At 46.4% G+C, this 27,094-nt stretch overlaps 1 protein-coding gene and 1 non-coding gene across 2 annotated transcripts; both read left to right on the forward strand.

Moving 5' to 3' along the window:
• The first annotated feature begins 3,451 nt into the window (after positions 1-3,451).
• GCM1 (glial cells missing transcription factor 1) lies at positions 3,452-27,094 on the forward strand. The gene is made up of 5 exons (XM_038762493.1): positions 3,452-3,523; positions 16,233-16,485; positions 20,211-20,323; positions 25,288-25,416; positions 26,369-27,094. The coding sequence occupies exons 1-5, from the start codon at positions 3,452-3,454 to the stop codon at positions 27,092-27,094; spliced, it is 1,293 nt and encodes a 430-aa protein (XP_038618421.1).
• On the forward strand, positions 7,931-8,068 carry LOC119936801. The gene has a single exon (XR_005453850.1). It is a non-coding gene; the product is annotated as a small nucleolar RNA SNORA7 (small nucleolar RNA).

Here is a 27,094-nt window from a genome sequence, read left to right on the forward strand (position 1 = left end):
CTGAGAGGGGACTTATGTACTTATCTGTAATTTATTTATTTATAATAATTTCTGCCTCCCCCCAGACTGTAAGCTCGCTGTAGGCAAGGAATGTTTCTTTTTATTGCCGTATTCTCCAGAGCAGTTGGCACAGTGCTCTACACGCAGTAAGTGTTCAGTAAATACGATGAATGAACAAAAGGTTAGACACAGTCCCTGTCCCACATGGGGCTCATACTCTTAATTGCCACTTTACAGATGAGGTAACTGAGGTCCAGAGAAGTGAAGTGCCTTGCCCAAAGTCACACAGCAGACATATGGCGAAGCCGGAATTAGAACTCAGGTCCTTCTGACTCCCAGAACTGTGATCTATCTACTAGGCCATGTCACATCCTCTGAGCCCCAGGCCTGTGCACTCTCCACTATGCCATGTTGCTTTCATTTAGCTTTGGCTCTGATTGCAGCCTATTTTCTACCTGAGCTTTTACTAGCCTTGCTTTCCTGTTCATGCATCCTTGCATATGTGTAAAAATAAAAATAAGCTTTCCTAGGTTACCCTGCAATTTTGCTCTGGAAATCTCACTGATGAAGTCTCAAGTCAGATCATTGTTCTCTCCCACTTCAAAGCTTTATTGAAGGCACATGTCCTCCAAGAAACCTTCCCTGACTAAGCCCCACTTTTCCCCCTTCTCCCCACTCCCTTCTGCATTGCCCTGTCTTGCTCCCTTCATTCCTCCTCCCCCACACTCCCACAACACATATGTATATATCTGCAATTTATTTATTTATGTATATTAACGTCCTTCTCCCCCTCTAGACTGTAAGCTCATTATGGGCCGGGAATGTTTCTGTTTGTTGTTGCATTGTACTCTCCCAAGCACTTAGTACGGTGATTTGCACACAGTAAGCACTCAATAAAATACGATTGAATGAATGAAAGTCTCCCACCCTCGCACAAAAACTTTTATAACGTCTAATTGACAAAGAGGGTTATGCAGTTTAATGAATATATCAGTACTGGAGCCAGGAGTAGAATTTAGAAAACCTAGTCTATTATAGGACTTAGTCCTGCCTAAACCCATTGTACTCCATCTCTATGAGCTTCAGGAAAAGTAAATATTGGATCAAAAAATGGATTTTGCTTGGTCTCTTACCAAAGAGCACTTGACTTTGCAAATTGATTCTCTCTCCACTTAAAGGGTTTAAACTGTCTATTGAAAATGATCTTGAGAGGCAGCCAATACATTGAGTGGGTCAATTTGGTACCAAAAATGTCAGGTGACGCTGAATCTAAAGATGAGTCCCTGGCTAATGCCACCCTGACCAAAAAGATGCTTTTTTTGTTTGTTTGTTTTTTGTAGAGTAATCCATCTCGCTACTGATAGTGCAATCTCAACAGCCTCACCTGAAAGGTGTTTAATCTCCACTCCAAGCCAGGTTTTGGGAGCCTGTGGTATCAAACAATCATTAGCATTTATTGAATAATTTGTTTAATCTCCACTCCAAGCCAGGTTTTGGGAGCCTGTGGTATCAAACAATCAATAGCATTTATTGAATAATTACTGTGTGCAGAGCACTGTACTTAGCGCTTGGGAGAGTACAATATAGTCTCCCAGTGGTCTGGTGCTGCCTGGCTGTCTATGTCGTTCATTCATTCAATCATATTTACTGATTGCTTACTGTGTGCAGAGCACTGTACTAAACACTTGGAAAGTACAATTTAGCAATAAAGAGAAATAATCCCTGCCCACAGTGGATTTACAGTCTAGAAAGAGGGAGACAGACATCAAAACAAGAAAACAGGCATCAATATAAATAAATAGAATTGTAGAAATATACACGTCGAAACAAGTAAACAGCTGGGTGATGTCGGAATAAGCGTTGGAGGAGATACAAGATAATTGGGTTGAACACGATCCCTCTTCCACATGGTGCTCACAAACTAGGACCATTGGGAAATTCGCATCATGCTATGCTGTGAGTGACTGCAGAACTCTTCATTCATTCATTCAATCATATTTATTGAGCGCTTACTGTGTGCAGAGCACTGTACTAAGCGCTTGGGAAGTACAAGTTGGCAACATGTAGAGATGGTCCCTACCCAACAACGGGCTCACAGTCTGGAAGGGGGAGACAGACAACAGAACAAAACATGTAGACCGGTGTCAAAATCGTCAGAACAAATGGAACTATAGCTATATGCACATCATTAACAAAAAAAAATAGAATAGTAAATATGTACAAGTAAAATAAATAGAGTAATAAATCTGTACAAATATATACAAGTGCTGGGGAGGTGAAGGAGGTAGGGGGGATGGGGAGGAGGAGAAGGAAAAGGGGGCTCAGTGTGGGAAGGCCTCCTGGAGGAGGTGAGCTCTCAGTAGGGCTTTGAAGGGAGGAAGAGAGCTAGCTTGGCGGAGGGGCGGAGGGAGGGTATTCCAGGCCAGGAGGAGGACAAGGGCCGGGGGTCGATGGCGGCACAGGCGAGAACGAGGCCCAGTGAGGAGGTTAGCGGCGGCAGAGGAGCGGAGGGTGCGGGCTGGGCTGGAGAAGGACAGAAGGGAGGTGAGGCAGGAGGGGGTGAGGGGATGGACAGCCTTGAAGCCCAGGGTGAGGAGTTTATGCTTGATTCCTAGGTTGACAGGAATCCACTGGAGATTTTTGAGGAGGGGAGTAACATGCCCAAAGCATTTCTGTACCACGATGATCCGGGCAGCAGAGTGAAGTATAGACTGAAGTGGGGAGAGACAGGAGGGTGGGAGATCAGAGAGGAGGCTGATGCAGTAGTCAGTCCCTTGAGCCCTGAGAGAGACAGAGAGAGACAGGAAGAGACCGGGAGAATAAACCCACCGAAGCAGCCAACGGGAGAGGGACAATCCCACCACTTTACCAGCATTCATTTCCCTTGTCCCAAGGCATTGAAAAACAGCACTCAGCAGCTCTCCCGTATTTGGGCTGCTGGTATGTGGACTCTTGCAAAACTTTCAATGGAACAAGTTTTTCTGGCAGAGAGCCTTGATTTTGTCTTTAACAGGTAGCCTCACTTGTACTTGAGAAGCAGCATGGCTCAGTGGAAAGAGCACGGGTTTTGGAGTCAGAGGTCATGGGTTCAAATCCCGGCTCTGTCAAATGTCAGCTGTGTGACTTTGGGCAAGTTATTTAACTTCTCTGAGCCTCAGTTACCTCATCTGTAAAATGAGGATTAAGACTGTGAGCCCCCTGTGGGACAACCTGATCAATTTGTAGCCTCCCCAAGGCTTAGAACAGTGCTTTGCACATAGTAAGCATAAATAAATGCCATTATTATTATTATTATTATTATTATTACCTTCTTACCTTAAGGCAAAGGCTTCCCAATCCGAACTGCTTGAGCGTGATGACTTTGAGACCCCTTTGAAACCTCCGGTTGCGAAAACTTGACGTCTGGGGAAGAGTGTAGCCCCGCTGAAAGCCGTGGGGAGGGGGCACCAGCATGGAGCCAGAAGAGTTTCCTCCTCATGGCAGAGAGATAAACTGGGATATCAATGACATGAGACTACCACAGGTAAGTCTCCATGTGCCTTGAGAAGTCCTCTCAACACTCTCATTCCTTTATCATCATCCCTTCACTCAAATATTTATTAAATGCCCCACAGGTAATCAACAGATGACAGTCAGTAAGTGTAACGTGCCAAGAGCCAGGGTTTAATTTGGGCAAGATTGTGCCACAACTCAGTCCTGGCATCTCTGGAATTGATCCATAGCTCCAGAACCTCTGGAATTGATAGTCCATAGTTCAGGAACCTCTAGAATCGATAGTCCCTAGTTCAGAAACCTCTAGAATTAACAGCCCTCCTATAACCTGTCACCTCTGGGATTGATGGTCCAAACCTCTAGAATGTTATTTGTTAAGCACTTACTCTGTACCAGGCACTGTTCTAACTGTTGGAGTAGATACAAGGTAATCAGATCGGACATAATCCATGTCCCACATGGGGCTCACAGTCTTAATTCCCATTTTACAGATGAGGTCACTGAGGTTCATTTACCTCCGACTTGCGTGATTTGTGTGCCGTGTGACTTGTCCTAGGCTCCTCCGGGACATGTGAAAGAATAGACACTGTTCCTGCCATAAACTGGAACTCCGGTTGAGTCCAGGCAGTAGGACAATCAGAGAGATATGCAAGACCTTACTTGACTCGCCTCCAGCCTTAGAGATTCCCAGAGATTGGATTCCAATGTGATGGGGAGATTTAAGTAAAATACCATCCATTTCTCCCTGTGTTTTGTGATGTTTATGCAAGGAATCACTCCACCTAGATATATCCCCAACTCAACTTAACGTAAAACCTGAGTCTGCCAGTGAGCATTATTAAGTAAAAGAAGAAAACTGCAACCTTTCACGGATAGAAGTTGGGTTTTTTTTCAAGCTAGAATTGGTCCAAAGTGAGAACTTGGTAATTCTCCGGTTGAGAATTGTCAGGACTTTGCCCAGTCTGGTTTCTGATGTTCAAAAAAACTTTTTTCTCAGAGTGCTGTTTCTACTTTGTGAAGTTCTCTAAGGAAGAAGCTTGCTCGGGCAGATAGAGATGCAACCCTGGACTGTAACCATAAAAGGATGGGGTCCATTTGTTGGTTGTTAGGAGGGGTGTATCATCATCATCAATCGTATTTATTGAGCGCTTACTATGTGCAGAGCACTGTACTAAGCGTATCATTCACCTGCCCTCTCCTCCACCATCATCATCATCATCATCAATCGTATTTATTGAGCGCTTACTATGTGCAGAGCACTGTACTAAGCGCTTGGGAAGTACAAATTGGCAACATATAGAGACAGTCCCTACCCAACGGTGGGCTCACAGTCTAAAAGGGGGAGACAGAGAACAAAACCAAACATACTAACAAGATAAAATAAATAGAATAGATATGTACAATTAAATAAATAAATAAATAAATAAATAGAGTAAAAAAAAAATGTACAAACATATATACATATATACAGGTGGTGTGGGGAAGGGAAGGAGGTAAGATGGGGGGGATGGAGAGGGGGACGAGGGGGAGAGGAAGGAAGGGGCTCAGTCTGGGAAGGCCTTCTGGAAGAGGTGAGCTTAGAGAGCAGCGTGGCCTAATGGATAGAGCATGGGCCTAGGGGTCAGAAGGATCAGGGATCTAATCCCGACTCCTCCAACAGTCTGCTGTGTAACCTTGGCAAGTCACTTCACTTCTCTGTGCCTCAGTTACCTCCCCTGTAAAATGGGGATGAAGAGTGCAAGACCCACGTGGGACTGGGACTGTGTTCAACCCGATTACCTTGTATCTGCCCCATTGTTTAGTACAGTGCCTGATGCATAGTAAGCACTTAATAAATACCACAATATTTATTATTATTATTATCATTGCTATTGTTATGCCCCGTTGCCTCTTTCAGTTGTACCCCTGTGGACTGAGCATTCATATTTCAGAATGTGCTGTCCTCCTTGGTGAAGGGAGGAGGATTTGGCGCCCTGGACTAGCCAGACTCATCTGAGAGACGCATGTCAGAGGATCGCAGCCAGAAGCCCTCAATCAATCAATCAATCGTATTTATTGAGCGCTTACTGTGTGCAGAGCACTGTACTAAGCGCTTGGGAAGTACAAGTTGGCAACATATAGAGACAGTCCCTACCCAACAGTGGGCTCACAATCTAGAAGGGGGAGACAGAGAACAAAACCAAACATATTAACAAAATAAAATAAATAGAATAGATATGTACAAGTAAAATAAATAGAGTAATAAATATGTACAAACATATATACATATATACAGGTGCTGTGGGGAAGGGAAGGAGGTAAGACAGTGGAGATGGAGAGGGGCACGAGGGGGAGAGGAAGGAGGGGGCTCAGTCTGGGAAGGCCTCCTGGTCATACTTACTCAAAAATGAGTCAGAACAACAATAATAATAATAATTGTGGTATTTAAGCATTTATTACTATTCATCCAATCATATTTATTGAGCACTTACTGTGTGCAGAGCACTGTACTAAGCACTTGGAGAGTACAATTTGGCAACAGATAACAATAATAATAATAATAATAATGGCTTTTGTTAAGTGCTTACTATGTGCAAAGCACTGTTCTAAGCGCTGGGGGGATACAAGGTGATCAGGTTGTCCCACGTGGGGCTCACAGTCTTAATCCCCATTTTACAGATGAGGGAACTGAGGCTCAGAGAAGTTAAGTGACTTGCCCAAGGTCGCATAGCAGACATGTGGTGGAACCGGGATTAGATAGAGACAATCCCTATCCAACAACAGGCTCGCAGTCTAGAAGAGGGGAAACAGACAACAAAACAAAAGAAAGCAAGTAAACAGGCAACAAAGCAAGTAAACAGGCAACTACTAAGCAACAGGCGACTAACAAGCAAGTAATTAGGTAAACTATTAGGAGACACAGTGTGGGCTAGTGGATAGAGCATGGGCCTAGAAATCAGAAGGTCCTGGATTATAATCCCAGCTCCACCGTTTGTCTGCTGTGTGACCTCGGGAAAGTGACTTAACTGCTCTGTGCCTCATTTACCTCATCTGACAAATGGGGATTCAGACTGTCAGCCCTATGTGGGACAGGGACTGTGTCCAACCCAATTATCTTGTATCTACCCTAGCTCTTAGAACAGTTTCTGGCACATAGTAAGTGCTTAACAAACATCATTCCTTTTTTTTTCTTTTTATGTGTCAGGCACTGTTCTAAGCGCTGGGATGGATACAGGCAAATTGGTTGGACATAGTCCCTGTGCCATGTGGGGCTCACAATCTTAATCCCCATTTTACAGATGAGGTAACAGAGGCCCATTTATTCATTCATTCAATCTTATTTATTGAGTGCTTACTGTGTGCAGAGCACTGTACTAAGCACTTGGGAAATACAAACTGGCAACATATAGAGACGGTCACTACCTAACAACAGGCTCAGAAAAGTGAAGTGACTTGCCCAAGGTCACGCAGCAGACATAAGATGGAGGCAGGATTAGAACCCAGATCCTTCTGACTCCTAGTCCCATGCTCTAAACTCCTGTGAGCCACAATTTTTAGATGCTCTCAACAAAGACAGGATCATGGATCATACCTTGGCCTCACCAATCACACTCGCACTCACTGGCAATCATCTCCCCTGACACAGGAGCAGCATCTTCAGACCATGAGGACAGCCCCAGGCATGGTGGTGAGCAGCTGAGCTGGGCTTCAAATAAATGGCATTGTCAAGTCCGAGGGGATACAGTTTCTGGGCCGAGTCCTTGGGTCTCCTCATGGTTTCTGTAGTAATTTTTACCAGTTTTTATTCACTATTTTAAAGCCAGCCTTAGTCTCGTTTGAGGCTAATCATAAGTCTAGTTATTGAGCAGTTAGTAATACTACTATAATAATGATGACATTTATTAAGTGCTTACTATGTGCAGAGCACTGTTCTAAGCACTGGGGAAGTTACAAGATGATCAGGTTGTCCCACAGGGGGCTCACAGTCTTAATCCCCATTTTGCAGTTGAGGTCACTGATGCACAGAGAAGTTGAGTGACTTGCCCAAAGTCACACAGCTGACAATTGGCAGAGCCGGGATTTGAACCCATGACCTCTGACTCCAAAGCCCGTGCTCTTTCCACTGAACCATGCTGCTTCTGTGCGCAGAGCACCATTTGTAATCAAAGCTGAACAACCACAGTCTGCAAGTGTTTCTAACAGAGGCGAGAGAGCTCTCAAGGTTTGAACTAAGATTGGGAGAGGATCATTCATTCATTCAATGAATCGCATTTATTGAGCACTTACTGTGTGCAGAGCACTGTACTAAGCACTTGGGAGAATACAACAATAAACAGTCACATTCCCTGCCCACAAAGAGCTTACAGTCTAGAGCTGGGGAGACAGGCATCAAGGCAGATAAATAAATTACAGGATCAAATCTCCCAGTCATGCAATTACATGTGGGTACCAAGACTTGGCCCTCTCAGGGTCGCACCTGGAGAGTTTCCAGTACACTACCAGTCTCGGCTATGGGAGGGACAGTCAAGCAGAGCCATACCCATTCCATTCCTAGCTTGGGCAGTGGCTAGAGAGTGGAGGGAAATCTGCTACAAGTCAAAACTCACCCATGATGGGCAGCAGCGGCATGGGAGAGAGTCGAAGGAGGGAACTCAAGTTTACAGCGCGGAAGACGGCAATGGTAAACCACTTCTGGATTTTTACCAAGGAAAACTCTATAGATACACTACCAGAATGATCGCAGATGGAAAGCTGGGTGTTATGGGAGAGATGTGTCTGTAGTTTTGCTACGGGTCGGAAATGACTCGATGGCATAAGACCGAGACCTAAGTCTCACGCATCTTTCAACCGATCAATGGCGCGGAATGCTAACTGGGTGCAGAGCACTGTACTGAGCGCTTGAGAGAGTACAGTGCAATAGAGTAGGTAGACACAATCCCTGCCCAGAGGCAGCATACGGTCTAAAGGGGAAGACATAGTTCTGGCTGCTGAAAGTAGGTCAGATGTGGAGTTTGGAAATCTTGAGAATGTTTCGCGTAAATGCTAAACTTCTTAACTAAGGATAACAAAGTTATGTATACTTGAGTTAGAAATTAAAACTAACATAGGACCTGCTTCTCTTCTCCCAATTAATTTCTAACCTCCCCATCTTATAGCCCCCCAAATGCTACCCACCTAGTAGTCCCCCAAATGTTACTTCAACACTTCCCGGCAGCCTTAGCACTTGGAAACTCACAACCCACATAGCACTTTTGTACCTTTCTTAAATACTCTATTGCTTCCTCCTCTCAGTAACTTATTTTAGTCTCTCTCCCCCTATAAACTGAAAGCTTCCTAAGGGCAAGGATCGTGCCTGCTAATTCTATTGTAATCAATCAATGGTATTTATTGAGTGCTTACTGTGTGCAGAGCACTGTGCTAAGCATTTGGGAGCGTATAATGTAATAGAGTTGGTACATTCCCTACTCACAACAAACTTGTACTCTCCAGCCCTTAGTATATAGTAGGCACTCAATAAATGCTACTGAATGACTGGAGATTGATATACCAAAGTGAGGAAATGAATTAGCATTATTTTAACCCCCTGGTTGAAACATCCCCTGGTTGAAACATCCCCTGAGGTCCCCTCCTGAGCACGGGCCCACAATAAAATCCCGAAGTTCTTATGGGTAGGGTGAATTGGGCCTTCAAGATTCACCCCATCATTTTGAATGGTTCTCCACCTTCAGAATTGAGGAAATCCATTCATTTATTCAGTCATACTTATCGAGTGCTTAATGTGTGCAGAGCCCTGTATTAAGCGCTTGGGAAAGTACAGACACATTCCCTGCCCACAACACACTCGCAGTCTAGAACTCACAGTCCAAGACTTATCTTCCAAGACCCGAAGCAGAAAATAGGATACTACCTGGCGGCAAAGGGAATAATGAGGCTGAGCTGAAATGTAGTTAGTAATAGTCTCAATCCGTGTGCCGTCTCTTGGCTATCTGAAAGCTAGTTATCCACTTTAGGATTCTCCAGGCCTCTGGCTCCTGCTCTTCCTTTTCTACTCCTCTTCCTCCTCCTCTTCTTTCTTCTTTTTTTTTAATAGTCTTTGTTAAACACTATGTGTCAAGTGCTGTTCTAAAGCGCTAATGTAGTTGCAAGATAATCAAGTCAGGCTCAGTCCCTGTCCCACACAGGGCTTCCACTTCCCCTGCTCCTTATCTTCTGCCTTTTGCTTAGAATTAACACATCCGCCGATGGACATTTGACTAACTACCCGACACCCAGGTGTGCCTGCCATTACTTGGGTTTCACTGGGCACAGAGCACAGCACAGTGATATTTCGTGAAGCATTTTGTAGCAGTCCGTCGGTACCTGGAGATCCTCCCAGCCCCTGCTCCACAGCCAAGGTGTTCGTCTGGGTTTCTGTGCACCCAAGGGAGCAGCTTCTGAGCCTCAGGACTCAGTGGCAGGAGTTCACTCATTCGATTCAATATTATTAATTGAGCACTTACTGTGTGTGGAACACTATTCTAAGTACTTGAGATGGGAGAATACAATAGAACAATAAACAGGTGCATTCCCTGCCCACAAGGAGCTCGCAGTCTAGAGGGGGAGACAGACACCAATATAAATAAATTACAGATATGCACATAAGTGCTGTGGGGCTGGGAGAAGGAATGAATAAAGGGCTGGGTGACACAGAAGGGAGCGGAAGAAGAGGAAAGGGGGTTTGGGGAAGGCCTCTTGGAGGAAATGTGCCTTCAGTAAGGTTTTGAACGGGGGTGAGTAATTGAGGTGGTTAAAAGAAAAATGCCGGACAACAAGGGCTTCTGGTGGCATCTCCATGCCAGGCATGGGACAAACTGGCTGAACACCAGACTATCCATTATAAAATTGGAAGGGCGAGGAGGAAAATGAAGAGAAGAGGATAAAACTAGTCCTGTAGGTGGCTTGTGGACACTCTGGACAAGGTGATAGTTAGGAAGGAGGCTGAAATCACAAGAAGCGTAACCTCATAGGAAGAGCACTGGTCTAGGAGTCAGAGGACCTGGGTTCTAATCTCAGCTCTGAAATTGCTTGCTATGGCCTTGGGCAAGTCACATATCTTCTCCGTGCTTCAGTTCTCCTGTTCTCCCTCCTACTTAGGTGTGAGCTCCATGCAGGACAAGGGACTGTGTCCAACTTAATTAACTTGCTTCTACCCCAGTGCTTAGAGCAGTGCTTGATGCATAGTACATACTTAACAAATTCCAAAAAGAATGGCTTAACTGAAGTGATTTCATTCATGATCATGATCATATTACCTACGGCATTGTAGGTAATCTCCCAAGGGCTTAGTACAGTGCTCTGCACACTGCGAGTAGTCAGTAAAGACCAGTGATGGTTTGATCCTTGAAATTCAGGTACCGAACCCCTGTTGGTGCCCAGAGTTGTGAGTCGTCTGTGCTGCAGACAGACATGGGGAAAGCTAATAATAATAATAATAATAATGTTGGTATTTGCTAAGTGCTTACTATGTGCCAAGCACTGTTCTAATCGCTGGGGTAGATACGAGGTAATCAGGCTGTCCCACCTAGGGCTCACAGATGGAGACCATTTTACAGATGAGGTAACTGAGGCATAGAGAAGTTAAGTGACTTGCCCAAGGTCACACAGCTGACAAGCGGCGGAGCCGGGATTAGAACCCAAGACCTCTGACTCCCAAGCCCGGGCTCTTGCCATTAAGCCACACGGCTTCAATAGCGTAGCTTCAGTAGGTAGCTACAAGCCAAGCTACCAGACAGGACACCCTGTATACCTGGCCATCTCCTAGGGAATGCACACTGCCCAGGCAGAAAAGATTCCCAGACAGGCCGAGGGAGAAGGAATGCACCCCCGGCAGGGCCCGAAGCCAGGAATGTTCAGTAGGTCAGGGATCTCCTGGGGCCTAAGGAATTTCAAGATGGGAATCAGAAAGGAAGCCGGGCTTCTGGAGGAGGGAATGTATCTGTTTATTATTATATTGTACTCTCCCAAGAGCTTAGTACAGTGCTCTGCGCTTAAGAAACACAGCTGAATGAACGAATGAAGTGACGGAGCTGGGATAATGAATGAAGTGACGGAGCTGGGATAATGAATGAAGTGACGGAGCTGGGATTAGAACCACGCTGCTTCTCCTTCAAATTCCCGTCAGGTTTTTAAAATCCTTCCTATTCCAGGAAACCTTCCCCAGTTAGTAACAGCACTCAAGTCTTGTGAACCCAGTTGTCATCATTAGCCTGTATGTATTTCATGCCCATTCTCAGCACTTAGAGGTAGATAGATAGGTAGAATCAGTCAGTTCTCTCCCCTCTCTTTATCCTCACTCATCTCCATTCATTCATTCGTTCATTCAATCGTATTTATTGAGCACTTACTGTGTGCAGAGCACTGTACTAAGCGCTTGGGAAGTACAAGTTGGTAACATATAGAGACGGTCCCTATCCAGTAGTGGGCTCACAGTCTAGAAATAATAATAATAATGGCATTTATTAAGCGCTTACTATGTGCAAAGCACTGTTCTAAGCGCTGGGGAGGCTACAAGGTGACCAGGTTGTCCCACGGGGGGCTCACAGTCTTAATCCCCATTTTACAGATGAGGTAACTGAGGCCCAGAGAAGTGAAGTGACTTGCCCGAAGTCACACAACTGACAATTGGCTGAGCTGGGATTTGAACCCAAGACCTCTGACTCCAAAGCCCAGGCTCTTTCCACTGAGCCACGCTGCTTCTGTAATCTCCATCTGCATCTGTAATCCTCATCTCCAGCTACAACCCAGCAGCCTACTTACTTTACCTCAGTCTCATATCCATCTATATCAACTCCTTGCTCACATCCTCCCTCCTGCTTGGAACTCCCTCCCCCTTCACACCTGACAGACCACCACTGTCCCCATCTCCAAAGTCAATCAATCAATCAATCAATGGTATTTATTGAGCGCTTACTGTGTGCAGAGCACAGCGTGGCTCAGTAGGAAAGAGCATGGGCTTTGGAGTCAGAGGTCATGGGTTCAAATCCCAGCTCCGCCAATTGTCAGCTGTGTGACTTTGGGCAAGTCACTTAACTTCTCTGTGCCTCAGTTACCTCATCTGGAAAATGGGGATTAAATCTGTGAGCCCCAAGAGGGACAACCTGATCACCTTGTAACCTCCCCAGCGCTTAGAACAGTGCTTTGCACATAGTAAGCGCTTAATAAATGCCATCATTATTATTATTATTATTACTAAGCACTTGGGAAGTACAAGTTAGCAACATATAGAGACATTCCCTACCCAACAGTGGGCTCAACATAATCTCGGCTCCACCACTTGCCTGCTGCGTGACCTCGGGCAAGCCACTTCACTTCTCTGGGCCTCAGTTACCTCATCTGTCAAATGGGGATTAAGACTGTGAGCCCCATGTGGAACAACCTGATTACTTTGTATCAATCCCAGTGCTTAGAACAGTGCTTGGCACATAGTAAGTGCTTAACGAATGCCATAATTATTATTATTATATCTCCTCCAGGAAACCGGCTCTGACTAACCTCTCATCTCTCCACGCTATTGTCAGCTTCATTTATGTTCATAACCTTATACTTGATTGCTTCTCCTAACTGTTATTTCTTTTACTGTCTCTCTTCCCTGATAGATTATAAGCTCCTTGATGGCATGGGTACTGTCTACTAGCTCTATTGTTTTGCCGCAAGCATTTAGGTACGGTGCTCTGCACAAAGTGCTCAATACTCATTCATTCATTCATTCAATCGTATTTATTGAGTGCTTACTGTGTGCAGAACACTGTACTAAGCGCTTGGGAAGTACAAGTTGGCAACATATAGAGATGGTCCCTACCCAACAACGGGCTCACAGTCTAGAAGGGGGAGACAGACAACAAAACAAAACAAGTAAGCCTCTTTCACTGGAAAGAGCCCAGGCTTTGGAGTCAGAGGTTGTGGGTTCAAATCCCAGCTCTGCCAACTGTCAGCTGTGAGACTTTGAGCAAGTCATTTAACTTCTCTGGGCCGCAGTTACCTCATCTGTAAAATGGGGATTAAGACTGTGAGCCCTCCGTGGGACAACCTGATCACCTTGTAACCTCCCCAGTGCTTAGAACAGTGCTTTGCACATAGTAAGCGCTTAATAAATGCCATCATCATTATTATTATTATTAAGTAGACAGGTATCAATACCATCAAAATAAATAGAATTATAGCTATATAAGCATCATTAATAAAAAAAGAATAGTAAATATATACAAGTAAAATAAATAGAGCAATAAATCTGTACAAACATAAATACACGTGCTGTGGGGAGGGGAAGAGTTCTTCTGCTTCCACTATGTGTAACTTATTTATGTTTGTCTGTCTGTCACCCGCATTAGATTGCAAGCTGCTTGAGGCTGTATGTGTCACACTTTTCTTGTGCACTCCCTTGCGCATACTGTAGTGTGCTGCACTCAGTAGGTGTCCAGTGAATGTGACCACTTGAAAGGCGATTAGTACTTCTTATTATAATTATTATTATTAGTATGGTATTTAAATACCTACTACTACTACTAATAATAATAATGGCATTTATTAAGTACTTACTATGTGCAAAGCACTGTTCTAAGTGCTGGGAAGGTTACAAAGTGATCAGGTTGTCCCACGTGGGGCTCACAGTCCTATTTACAGATGAGGTAACTGAGGCACAGAGAAGTGAAGTGACTTGCCCAAAGTCACACAGCTGACAATTGGTGGAGCCGGGATTTGAACCCATGAACTCTGACTCCAAAGCCTGGGCTCTTTCCAGTGAGCCACGCTACTAGGTGTCGAGCAGTATGGCTAGTGGATAGAGCCTGGCCCGAGAATAAGAAGGACCTGGGTTCTAATTCCAACTCCGCCAACTCATCTGCTGTGTGACCTCAGGCTAGTCAGTTAACTTCTCTGGGCCTCAGTTTCCTCATCTGTAAAAACGGAGATTGACTGTGAGTCTCATGTAGGATGTGGACTGTGTCCAACCTGGCTACGTTGTACGTACCCCAGTGTTTAGAACAGTGCCTAGCATGTAGTAAGCACTTAACAAATATCATTAAAAAATACTGGAGTAGACACAAAATAATTTAGACACAGTCTCTATCCCAAGGAGGGCTCACAGTCCAAGTAGGACGGAGAACAGACATTGAATCCCCATTTTGAAATTGAGGGAACTGAGTCACAGAAAAGTGGTTTGCCCAAGGTCATACGGGAGACCTGGGGCGGAGCTGGGTTTAGAACCTAGGTGCTCTGGTTCCCAGGCCCCTGCTCTTTCCATTAGACTATATCAATCAATCAATCAATCGTATTTATTGAGCACTTACTGTGTGCAGAGCACTGTACTAAGCGCTTGGGAAGTACAAGCTATATGCCACTCCTTAATATCTGTCCATGCCGACTAGTGTGGATGTAAGAAATGGGTCCCACATGCCTCTCCCCGCTCATTTATTCTTTCAATTGTATTTACTGTGTATGTGCAAAGCACGGTACTAAGCACTTGGGAGAGTGCAATGTAACAGCAAACAGACACATTCCTGCCCACAATGAGCTCACAGTCTAGAGGGGGAGACAGACATCAATATAAATAAATAGATAAGTAAATAAACTACAGATATATACATATGTGCAGTGGGGATGGGAAGGAGGATGAGTGAAGGGAGCAAGTAAGAGCAGCACAGAAGGGTGTGGGAGAAGAGGAGAGGAGGGCTTAGTCAGGGAATGCTTCTTGAAGGAGATGTGCTTTCAAAAAGCTTTGAAATTGGGGAGAGAAATTATTTGTTTGATAATAATAATAATAACGATGATGATGGCATTTATTAAGTACTTACTATGTGCAAAGCACTGTTTTAAGCACTGGGGAGGATACAAGGTGATCAGGTTTTCCCACGGGGGACTCACAGTCTTAATCCCCATTTTACAGATGAGGTCCCTCACCATCCCCCCGGCCTTACCTCCTTCCCTTCCCCACAGCACCTGTATACATGTATATATGTTTGTACATATTTATTACTCTATTTATTTATTTATTTTACTTGTACATATCTATTCTATTTATTTTATTTTTTAATATGTTTGGTTTTGTTCTCTGTCTCCCCCTTCTAGACTGTGAGCCCACTGTTGGGTAGGGACCGTCTCTATATGTTGCCAACTTGTATTTCCCAAGTGCTTAGTACAGTGCTCTGCACACAGTAAGCGCTCAATAAATACGATTGATTGATCGATTAAGTGACTTGCCCAAAGTCACACAGCTGACAATTGCCAGAGCCGGGAGTTGAACCCACGACCTCTGACTCCAAAGCCCGTACTGTTTCCATTGAGCCACACTGCTTCTCTATGGCATTTGTTAAGCGCTTACTATATGCAAAACACTGTTCTACGTGCTGGGGAGACTACAAAGTGATCAGGTTGTCCCGCAGAGGGCTCACAGTCCCAATCCCCATTTTCCAGATGAGGTAACTGAGGCCCAGAGAAGCCAAGTGACTTGCCCAAAGTTACACGGCTGACAACTGGCAGAGCCGGGGTTTGAACCCATGACCTCTGACTCCAAAGCCCGGGCTTTTTTCACTGAGCCACCCAGGCCAGAGGTAGGATGTGGGTGAGGGATCGGGGGAGAGATAGATGAGATGGAGGTCCATCGAGAAGGTTAGCATTAGAGGAATGCTCAGCAGTGACCTCACCGTCAGCCCGGCCGCATGGTCGCCACCTCCGGATGTGGTGTCGGGAGGGGACGAGAACAGCGGCGTTGTTTGGGTTCCTCCTAGGACGTGCAGGCCCCGGACTGGTTTGAGGAGTGGCCGGACTCCTCCGCGAAGCGCATCTACAGCTCGGAGGACCGGAACGCTCAGAGGCATCTGAGCAGCTGGGCCATGCGCAACACCAACAACCACAACTCCCGCATCCTGAAGAAGTCCTGCCTGGGCGTGGTGGCCTGCGCCCATGACTGCTCGCTTCCCGCGGGAGGGAAGGTCTACCTGAGGCCGGCCATCTGCGACAAGGCCCGGCAGAAGCAGCAGCGTGAGTCCCAGCAGGGTTGGCGCTTAGCCCCTCGGCTTCCAGAGACATAGGGCCTCCTGCAAAAGCCTCCTCCCCCAAGTCGGGCCCGGCCAGGGGTCAAACCCTGGCCCGGCTGGAGATTTGGTAGTTGATGACCACTAAGATAGCCCAACACCCTTCCCCTTGTCCCCCCAAAAAAAATTAAAGGAGGGGTTCTGTTTTTCAGGACAGGAAATGAAAAACTGCAATGGATGGGAGTGAGATGTCAAATCTGGAGAGTTTCCAGTACTCTACCAGTCTTGGCTATGGAATGGAGAGTCAAGCAGAGGCCTACCCATTCCATTCCTACCTTGGGCAATGGCTAGTGAATGGAAAGCAATCTGCTACAAGTCAAAACTCACCTGTGCTTGGCAGGGACAGAGTCGAGGGCAGAGATTCATGTTTACTGCGTGGAAGGAGGTGATGGTAAACCACTTCCATATTTTTACCAAGAAAATTCTACGGATATACTACCAGAACAATTGCAGATGGAGGTGGGGCTTTCTGAGAGAGATGGTTCCATGGCTTTTCGCTTTGGGTCAGAGATAACTTGGCAGTGTAAGACAAAACATGGGTAGCCCGAAGCAGTCCGTCTTCTACTCTGTCTTGTTGGCTCTCCCTGCCTTTTCTCTCCCTTTAAACATAGTGTTTGTAAAGCCACTTATTCTCTGCCAAGGAACTGTTCTCAGCATTGGGATAGATACAAGCCTTATTGAAGGTGCATCTCCCCCAAAAGTCCTTCCCTGACTAAGCCCTCCTTTCCTTTTCTCTCACTCCCTTCTGTATCACCCTGATTTGTTCCCTCTATTCACCCTTCCTTCAGCCCCGCAGCACTTACGTATAGATCCATAATTTGTATTAATGTCTGCCTCCCCCTTTAATGATAATAATGATGGCATTTGTTAAGTGCTTACTATGTGCAAAGCACTGTTCTAAGCGCTTTAGTCTGTAACCTCATTGTGGGCAGGGAATGTGCCTTCCAACTCTATCATATGGTACTCTCCCAAGCGCTGAGTACAGTGCTATGCACAGTAACCACTCAGTAAATACAAATAAATGATCGAATGGATGAAAATAAATAGACCAGACATAATCCCCTCGATGGGACCAAAAGGTTTGGAAGAGCAGGTATCATTTTCCCCACTTTACTAACAAGGAAACTGAAGCCCAGCAGGAACGTGTCTACATACTCTGTTGTATTGCACGCACTTAGTACGGTGTTCTGCACATAGTAAGTGCTCAATAAATTCCATCGATTGACTGATTAAGTAACTGGCCCATGGTCACAGAGCAGACCGGTAGCCAGAAGCAGCGTGGCTCAGTGGAAAGAGCACGGGCTTTGGAGTCAGGGGTCATGGGTTCGAATCCCAGCTCTGCCACATGTCTGCTGTGTGATCTTGGGCAAGTCACTTAACTTCTCGGAGCCTCAGTTACCTCATCTGTAAAATGAGGATGAAGACTGTGAGCCCCCCGTGGTACAACCTGATCGCCTTGTATCCCCCCCAGCACTTAGAACAGTGCTTTGCACATAGTAAGTGCTTAACAAATGCTATTTTTAGACTGTGAGCCCACTGTTGGGTAGGGACTGTCTCTCTATGTTGCCAATTTGTACTTCTCAAGCACTTAATACAGTGCTCTGCACATAGTAAGCGCTCAATAAATACTACTGATGATGATGATGATGATGATGACCAGAACTCAGCTCTCCCGGCTTCCGGGCCCATGTTTTTTTTCTACTTGGCCCCTCCTCCCCTTCACCCTCCTGGGGACATTCTTAGCACCCTACATTCCCTCTGAATACCCTACTGTCACCCACACAATACTTAACATGAACAGCTGCATCGCTAGTGGATAGAGAGCACGGGCCTGGCACTCAGAAAGTCATGGGTTCTAATCCTGGCTCCGCCACGTAATAATAATAAAAATAGTGATGGCATTTGCTAAGCACTTACTATGTGCCTGTTCTAAGCACTTGTCTGCTGTGTGACCTTGGACAAATCCCTTCACTTCTCTGGGTCTCAGTCACCTCATCTGTAAAATGCGGATTGAGGCTGTGAGCCCCACGTGAGGCAGGGACTGTGTCCAACCCGATCTGCTTGGATCCACCCCAGAGTTTAGTACAATGCCTGGCACATAGTTAATCAATCAATCAATCAATCGTATTTATTGAACGCTTACTGTGTGCAGAGCACTGTACTAAGTGCTTGGGAAGTACAAGATGGCAACATATAGAGACAGTCCCTACCCAATTATTATTGTCATTATTATTATGTGCATATCCATAATTTATTTATAGTATCATCTGTCTCCCCATCTAGACCGTAAGCTCCTTGTGGGAAGGGAGCATGTCTTCCAGAAAGCAGAAAGCAACGTGGCTCAGTGGAAAGAGCACGGGCTTTGGAGTCAGAGGTCATGGGTTCGAATCCCAGCTCCGCTACATGTCTGCTGTGTGACCTTGGGCAAGTCACTTAACTTCTCTGAGCCTCAGTTACCTCATCTGTAAACTGGGGATTAAGACTGTGAGCCCCACGTGGGACAGCCTGATCACTTTGTATCCCCCAAGCACTTAGAACAGTGCTTTGCACATAGTAAGCGCTTAACAAATGCCAACATCATTATTATTATTCCAACTCTGTTGTAGCGTACTCTTCCAAGCACTTGGTACAGTACTCTGCACACGGTGAGCACTCAATAAGTACCATTGATGGATCGATTGAAAGCTTGCAGGGTTACAGTGTGGGAGGAACGTATTCCCTCCCTGCCCCTTTCTCTAAGTTGCCACCTCCGAACGAAGCAACTTAAAGGAGAATGGTTGGTAGAGAGTGCACACAGAGCGGGAGAGCAGAGTTCAGAGATTGTGCAGGTGCTCCTTGGGTGAGCAGTGTGGCCTAGTCGTTAGAGCAAGGTCCTGGGAGTCAGAGGGATCTGGATTCTAATCCCAGCTCTGCCACTCATCTGCTGTGCAGCCTTGGACAAGTCACTTCTCTGGGCCTCAATCCCCTCATCTGCAAAATGGGAATTAGGAGTGTGAGCCCCCAAGTGAGACAGGGACTGTGTCCAACCCAATTTGCCTGGATCATAATTATGGCATTTGTTAAGCACTTACTATGTGCCAAGCACTGTTCTGAGCGCTGGGGTAGATACAAGGTAATCAGGTTGTCCCACATGGGGCTCACAGTCTTAATCCCCATTTTACAGATGAGGTCACTGAGGCCCAGAGAAGTTAAGTGGCTTGCGCAAGGTCACACGGTAGTCAAGTGGCAGAGCCGGGATCAGAAGCCACGTCCTCCGCCTCCCAAGCCCATGTTCATTCCACTAAGGCACGCTGCTTCTCAGTTCAATACTTGGCATGTAGTATGCAATCAACAAATACCACTATTATTATTATTATTATTATTATTGTTTCCTTGGACCCCAGTGCCACCCTCACCACCCTTGCCACTTTCTGTCGGGCTCTGCTTCACTTTGGTTCCCTAAAGGTAAATGGCACCCACCACTCCAGGCTTGGTTTCACGCGGACCATGTGCCCGCAGAGCTGAAGGAGATTGAGTCTGTCATGATGCCTACCTATTAATGATCTTCCACCTCAATGCCAGCCTCACTCCTTCCTCCCCATCCCCATGGCCCACCCCATCTGACCCAGTCCTCTCTGGCCCTCCCCCCATACCCTGGCCTCCACCTCACCTCCCTGTTCTCTTCTCCTGCAGGAAAGCGCTGCCCCAACTGTGGCGGCCCTCTGAAACTCATTCCGTGTAGGGGGCACGGCGGTCACCCCGTCACCAACTTCTGGAGGCATGACGGACGCTTCATATTCTTCCAGGTGGGATCCAAAATGATAATAATCATGGTGCTTTTAGATGCTTACTATGTGCAAGAACTGTATTAAGCACTGGGGTCTTGTCTTATGCCGTCGAGTCATTACCGACCCATAGTGACACCACAGACACATCTCTGCCAGAATGCCCCGCTCTCCATCGGCAATCGCTCTGGCAGTGGATCCAGAGAGTTTTCTTGGTAAAAATACAAAAGCGGTTTACCGTTGCCAACTTCTGTGCAGTAAACTTGAGTCTCTGCCCTCCACTCTCTCCCGTGACATTGCTGCCCAGCATGGGGGAGTAGCCACAAGATAATCAGATGGAATACAGTCTCTGTCTCCCATCAGGGCTCACATTCATTCATTCTTTCATTCATTTGTTCAGTAGTATTTATTGAGTGCTTACGGTGTGCAAAGCACTGTTCTAAGCACTTGGGAGAGGACAATATAACAATGAGCAGACATATTCCCAGCCCACATTGAGTTTACAGCCTAGAGGAGCCAGATGGGGAGGGAGAATAGGCATTGAATCTCCATTTTGCAGTAACTAGAGACAGAGAGAAGTTAAGAGACTTGCCTTAAGCTACTCAGCAGGCAAGTGACAGGGAACCTGAGTCTTCTGTGTGCTTTTCCCACTAGGCATGGAATAGCAAAGCAGCATCGTGTCATGGGTAGAGCACAGGCGTAGGAGTCAGAAGTCCATGGATTCTAATCCCGGCTCCACCTCTTGTCTGCTGTGTGATCTTGGGCAAATCACTTCACTTCTCTGTGCCTCAGTTGCTTCATCTGTAAAATGGGGATTGAGACTGTGAGCCCCACGTGGGACAGGAACTGAATCCAACCCGATCTGCTTGTATCCACCCCAGCGCTTACTATAGGGGCCGGCACATAGTAAATGCTTAACAAATACCATCATTATTAGGCCACCATTCTCACACTGTACCTCCTATAAAGCCCTTTCAAAGCCATACACAATTATCATTTTGGGAACAAAGATGCTTGTACAATCATTCTTTCATCCCTCTCCATATCCCATTCCTGGGAAACTATTGAATTTGCTGGCATAAAGAAAGATAAAGGGGAACTTACCAAGCTGAGGAAGGATGAAGGTAGGGGGGAGGTCATTATTTTCTAGGAAACTACTTGATTGTTTTCAAAGAAGCGAAAAGGCAGAATGTTAAATTTGCATCCCAAGATTTATTCTAATACGTTTAGCATCTGAAGGGAACTCTGGCTTTCCAGGTTACTTATTATGTGGGAGAAGATCAAAACCCAGAGTTCCACAAGTGTGCCCAGTTTGGAGGGAGGAGGCTGGAAGTACGTAAATAAGTTGCCGTGTGGTCTCTTATTAAGTGTACCAAGCTATTCAATTGTCTAAGTATATTTTCAGTAGGCCCTTTAGCCCATTTCTGGATCTCAGAACAGGTCTTCCAGAGTTTAATAGTAGATGTGGCATTAGTTAAGCACCTACTATATCCCGAGCACTGTATTAAGCGCTAGGGTAGACGTAAGATAGTCATGTCGGACACGATCCCTGTGCCACGCGGGGCTTAGAGTTGAAGTAGAAGGGAGAATGGATATTAGATCTCCATTTTTATTATTATCAGGTGCTGTCGAGTCATTTCCAATTCACAGTGACTCTATGGATATATTTTCTCCAGAACATCCTGTCTTCTGCCATAATCTGTAACCTTGCTAACGGTTCTTCCCGTATTATCAAGAAGCAGCATGACTCAGTGGAAAGAGCATGGGCTTTGGAGTCAGAGGTCATGTGTTCAAATCCCAGCTCCGCCAACTGTCAGCTGTGTGACTTTGGGCAAGTCGCTTAACTTCTCTATGTCTCAGTTACCTCATCTGTAAAATGGGGATTAAAACTGTGAGCCCCTCGTGGACAACATGATCACCTTGTAACCTTCTCAGTTCTTAGAACAGTGCTTTGCACATAGTTAGAGCTTAACAAATACCATCATTATTATCATTATGGTTTCTATCCATCTAGTTGCTAGTTTGTGTCTTCCACATTTTTCCTGAACTTTTCCTAGCCTCTGTCTTCTCTGTCTTCTCCAGAGAATGTATTCTCCTGATTATGTGTCCAAAATATGCTAATCTAAGTCATTTGGCCTTCCAAAGACCACTTGGGCTTAATTTGCTCCAAAATCCATTTGTTTGTTTTTCACATGAGGAAACCAATGCTAAGAGAAGTTAGGCAGAGGAGCTGGGAATAGAACCCAGAGCCTCTGATTCCCCAGCCTGTGTTAATAATAATAATAATAATAATAATGATGGTATTTATTAAGCACCTACTATGTGCAAAGCACTGTTCTAAGCGCTGGGGAGGTTACAAGGTGATCAGTTTGTCCCATGGGGGGCTCACAGTCTTAATCTCCATTTTACAGATGAGGTCACTGAGGCCCAGAGACGTTAAGTGACTTGCCCAAAGTCACACAGCTGACAACTGGCAGAGCTGGGATTTGAACCCATGACCTCTGACTCCAAAGCCCATGCTCTTTTCCACTGAGCCACGCTGCTTCTCTATCTGGTGTTCTATCCAGTCAGTCATGCTGCTTCCTCCTTAAAAGGGGCTTACAAAGCCGAGAAAAGAGCCTTAATTGGGCTCTAGAGGCAAGTACGATATTTTGAACAAAGGTCGCAGTTGGTAGAAGAGACAGCTTTTCCCACTTCATGCACTGCAGAGCCTTTTAGACCAGCCAATAAGATAACTGCTGGCTAGGGAGTGTCGTAGGCCTCCATGTGTCCGGTCCAACTCATCTCCTCTCACATTCGGCGGCAGCCACAAGACCCAGTAGTGTTGGGGAGGCCACCAGGCAGAGCCTCCCCATTGGTCTTGGGGCTACTCCTGTAGCCTCCTTTGTCCAAATAGATGTGGGTGGGGGGAGGGAGAAGCAGAGCCGCATGGCTCAATGACAAGAGCACAGGTTTGGGAGTCAGGGGTCACGGGTTCTAATCCCAGTTCTGCCACTTATCAGCTGTGAGACTTTGGGCAAGTCGCATAACGTCTCTGTGCCTCCGTTACCTCGTCTGTAAAATGGAGATTAAGTCTGTGAGGCCCACATGGGACAACCTGATTACCTTGTATCTGCCCCAAGCTCAGAACAGTGCTTGGCACATAGTAAGCACCTAACAAGCGCTTAGCTAATACCATCATCATCATTAGAAAAGAAAGCCACATACCCTCCACAATCACCTCTATTGCCACCAAACCTTCTATTAAAGCCATCAACAAGGAACTCATCATCTTCATAAAAGAAAGCCACATATCCTCCACCAATCACCTTTATTGCTACCAAACCTTCTATTAAAGCAGTCAACAAGGAACAGCATTTAGCTGACACACTTGTACTTCCCAAGCGCTTAGTACAGTGCTCTGCACATAGTAAGCGCTCAATAAATACGATTGATGATGATGATGATGACTTCACAGCCTCTCCTTCCTCCTCCTCCTCCTTCTCCTCCTTTTCCTCCTCCTTCTCCTAGTAAGGTGCTGATGGGCAGAGATACAGACTAAAGGGAGGAGGAGGAGGAGGAAGAGGAGGAGGAGAAGAAGGCCTGAAAATCCACAAACAGGGATAACCGAAAATAGCTATTTCAGAAATTCTCTTTGGGGCTATGGTTGTGGTTTGGCCATGTAAAATGGTGACTTGTCCAACCAAACGCTCACAACTTGCAGGCGTTCATTGTAAAAGTCTAGCCACCAAATCCTATCTAGTATGTACTTATCTCTGATTGGGTACGTCCTGAAAGTAACAATAATAATAATAGTAATAATAATAATGATGGCATTTGTTAAATGCTTACTACATGTCAAGCACTGTTCTAAGTGCTGGGGTAGGTACAAACAGGTTGGATGCAATCCCTGTCTTACTTGGGGCCCGCAGTCTAAGTAGGAAGGAGCACAGGTAATTAATCTCCACTTTACAAATGAAGCGATTGAGGAACAGAGAAGCGAAGTGACTTGCCCAAGATCACACAGCAGGCAAGTGACAGAGTGGGGATTAGAATCCAGGCCCTCTCACCTCCCGGGGCTGTGTTCTTTCACCCAGGCCACATGACTTCTCTGATGATCAAGATCACCAGCACAGATGGGGTGGCTACAGTGTGCTGTACTGGGCACCTACTGGGTGAGGGACACTGTACTGAGCACCTAAGTGTACAGAGCACTGTACTGAATGCCTAGAATGTAAAGAGCACTATTTTGGGACCAAGGGAAAAATAAAGAGATACTTTGTCCTCATCGTACTTAAACCGGAGTAGCTTCCAATTTAAGCAGGAAGTCAGGCAGGCGTCCACTGGCAAATACACAATAATTGAAAGAGTGAGAGAGCAGGTATAAATAATAACTGCAAGTGAATCTATCGATTAGTGACAAATATGGAAGCTGATCCTGCAGTCAGTCAATCAATTGTATTTATTGAGCATTTACTGTGTGCAGAGCACTGTACGAAGCACTTGAGAGAGCACAATGTAACAACATAAGGGACACATTTCCTGCCCACAGTGAGCTTACAGTCAAGAGGGGGGACAGATATTAATAGAAATAAATAGATTTACAGATAAGTGCATAAGTGCCATGGGGCTTGGAAGGGGGATGAATAAAGGGAAAGGGAACAAGTCAGGGTAGCACAGAAGGGAGTGGAAGAAAAGGGAAAGAAGACTTAATCAGTGAAGGCCTCTTGGAGGGGTTGTGCCTTCAGGAAGGCTTTAAATGGTGGAGAGTAGTTGTCGGTAGGATATGAGGAAGAGGGTTACCAGACCAGGGGGTAACATGTGAGTGAGAGGTCATCGGCGAGATAGACGAGATTGAGGTACAGTGAGAAAGTTATCATCAGAGGAGTGGACTATGTGGGCTTGATTGTAGTAGGAGAGTAGCAAGGTGAGGTAGGAGGGGGCAAGGTGATTGATGAGTGCTTGAATGGTCTAATGTTCCTCTGACTTTGACCTCCTTCCTTCAGTCCAAAGGTACACATGACCATCCCAAGCCAGAAACCAAGCTAGAAGCAGAAGCAAGGAGATCTGTGCAAAAATGTCCCCTCTCAATTTCCTTCAGGCAGACCGACCTCCAAAGGAACCCAGCTTCCAAGGTGACTCCTTCCTCCTGGTAGCCTCTTCTCCGGTCCTGGCCCCATGAGGAGGCACAGCCTGTTGGTGTCACGCCTCAAGCTCCGCGCCCTGGCAGTGCGAGGCCAGGTGGCCACATCGCTCCAAAATCAATCAATCATATTTATTGAGCACTTGCTGCCTGCAGAGCACTGTACTAACTGCTTGGAAGAGTACAATATAACAATGTAACAGAGTTGGTAGACATTTTTTCCTGCCCACAAAAAGCTTACAGTCTAGCTAAAATAAAAATAATCTAAGGTAGTGGGTCAGCACCTCTGTGAGAGGCCACCTGGGAATTCTGGATGCTAAAAGTGCTCTCCTCCACCTTTTCCTTTGCTTTTTTGTGTCTCCATCCTCCTCTACCCCCCAGTCCCTTTTTCCCAGCCAAGAGATTAAAAGACTGCAACCCCTTTTGGCTTCCAAAGACGGACCTCAGATTAGAAACCGTGTCATTTTACGCCCTCTCGCAAGCCCTTCCGCTAGGCCACACTGTCAGCAAGGAGTTCTCTCTCCCTCAGCTGTGGTGCAGCCCGGGAGAGTGGCTGGAGTGAGAGCCAGTGAGGAGCGCTTAGTACAGTGCTCTGCATACAATAAGCGCTCAATAAATACGATTGAATGAATGAACTCTGGATATCTGTGCTGAAGCGGCTAGTCTCTGCCAAGTCCGGTCCCTATCCATCCCACCAATCAATCAGTTGTATTTACTGAGTGCTTACTGCGTGCAGAGCACTGAATTAAGTGCTTGGGAGTATATTCCTGCTCTTCCTCTTCCTCATGCTCTTCCTCTTATGTCCTTGGCGCTCAGCCTTCATGGGTACGGGCTCCCCAAGAACGGATCGAAAGGAAATCACTCAGTATATTTGGGATCTGGGCTCTACTTTGAAAAGTATGTGTTTGTGTGCATGTGTGTGGATTTTGTCTTTTTCTGTTAAGCCCAGGCCCCGGGACACCCGGAATCCAGAAAGTTGGCCCTTATTCAGGCCTCCCCCCGAAGCCCCCCTGCTGCCAGACAGTTCCAGTGGATGTTGGACAGAGAACACCACCCAGAATCAGGTAGCGAGTGCCTGCTTTTCCCTCGTCTCCAAGAGTTGCGGTTTCGGAAGCTCCACGCTCCCCATCCCGGCTCCCGCCTCCTCCTGCCCCGTCGATCGATTGTGCGGTGCAGGGGCTGCGGTCTCTGGCCCCCATTCTGGTAGAGCGGAGCCGCCTGGGTGGGCCACGGAGGCCACACCGGCCAGGAGCCCCTACCCTGCTCAGCCCCGGGTTGGCCATCCTCTTCCTCTGACTGACCAACCCTTCGACATCGTCCATCCCATGAACAGAGCGGAAACCAGTGCCCAGCCAGCCCCCAGGGGCACCTCCACAGCCAAGGCCGGACACCTTCCATGGCGGCCTCCCCCTGGCTTGTCTGGGGGTGACCCGTATGAAGAGAAACTGCGGGTGGATTTCAGTAGCAACGGTGTCCTTCCTGGGTACCCCCTTCCCCAGGAGGACCCTTTCTTGCTTGCGTACACCCTGCGCCCTCCCTGTCCTCGCCCCCCGCTCACCCTCCCAGCCAAGGGCAACAGGTGGAACTTGGAAGAAGAAGCGGCACCAAGATGCAGGGCCCTAGATCCCTGCATGGGGGAAAGCTTCTTCAGTCTCTATCCTTTAAGGTGA

This window comes from Tachyglossus aculeatus, chromosome 1, assembly GCF_015852505.1.
Source record: "Tachyglossus aculeatus isolate mTacAcu1 chromosome 1, mTacAcu1.pri, whole genome shotgun sequence".
In the NCBI taxonomy this organism is placed as follows: domain Eukaryota; kingdom Metazoa; phylum Chordata; class Mammalia; order Monotremata; family Tachyglossidae; genus Tachyglossus; species Tachyglossus aculeatus.

Coding starts and splice junctions, on each gene's coding strand:
- GCM1 (XM_038762493.1), top strand. CDS start 3,452: ATGGAGCCAGAAGAGTTTCCTCCTCATGGCAGAGAGATAAACTGGGAT. Junction 3,524..16,232: donor ATGACATGAGACTACCACAG/GTAAGTCTCCAT, acceptor GGTTCCTCCTAG/GACGTGCAGGCCCCGGACTG. Junction 25,417..26,368: donor AAAGGAACCCAGCTTCCAAG/GTGACTCCTTCC, acceptor TTTTCTGTTAAG/CCCAGGCCCCGGGACACCCG.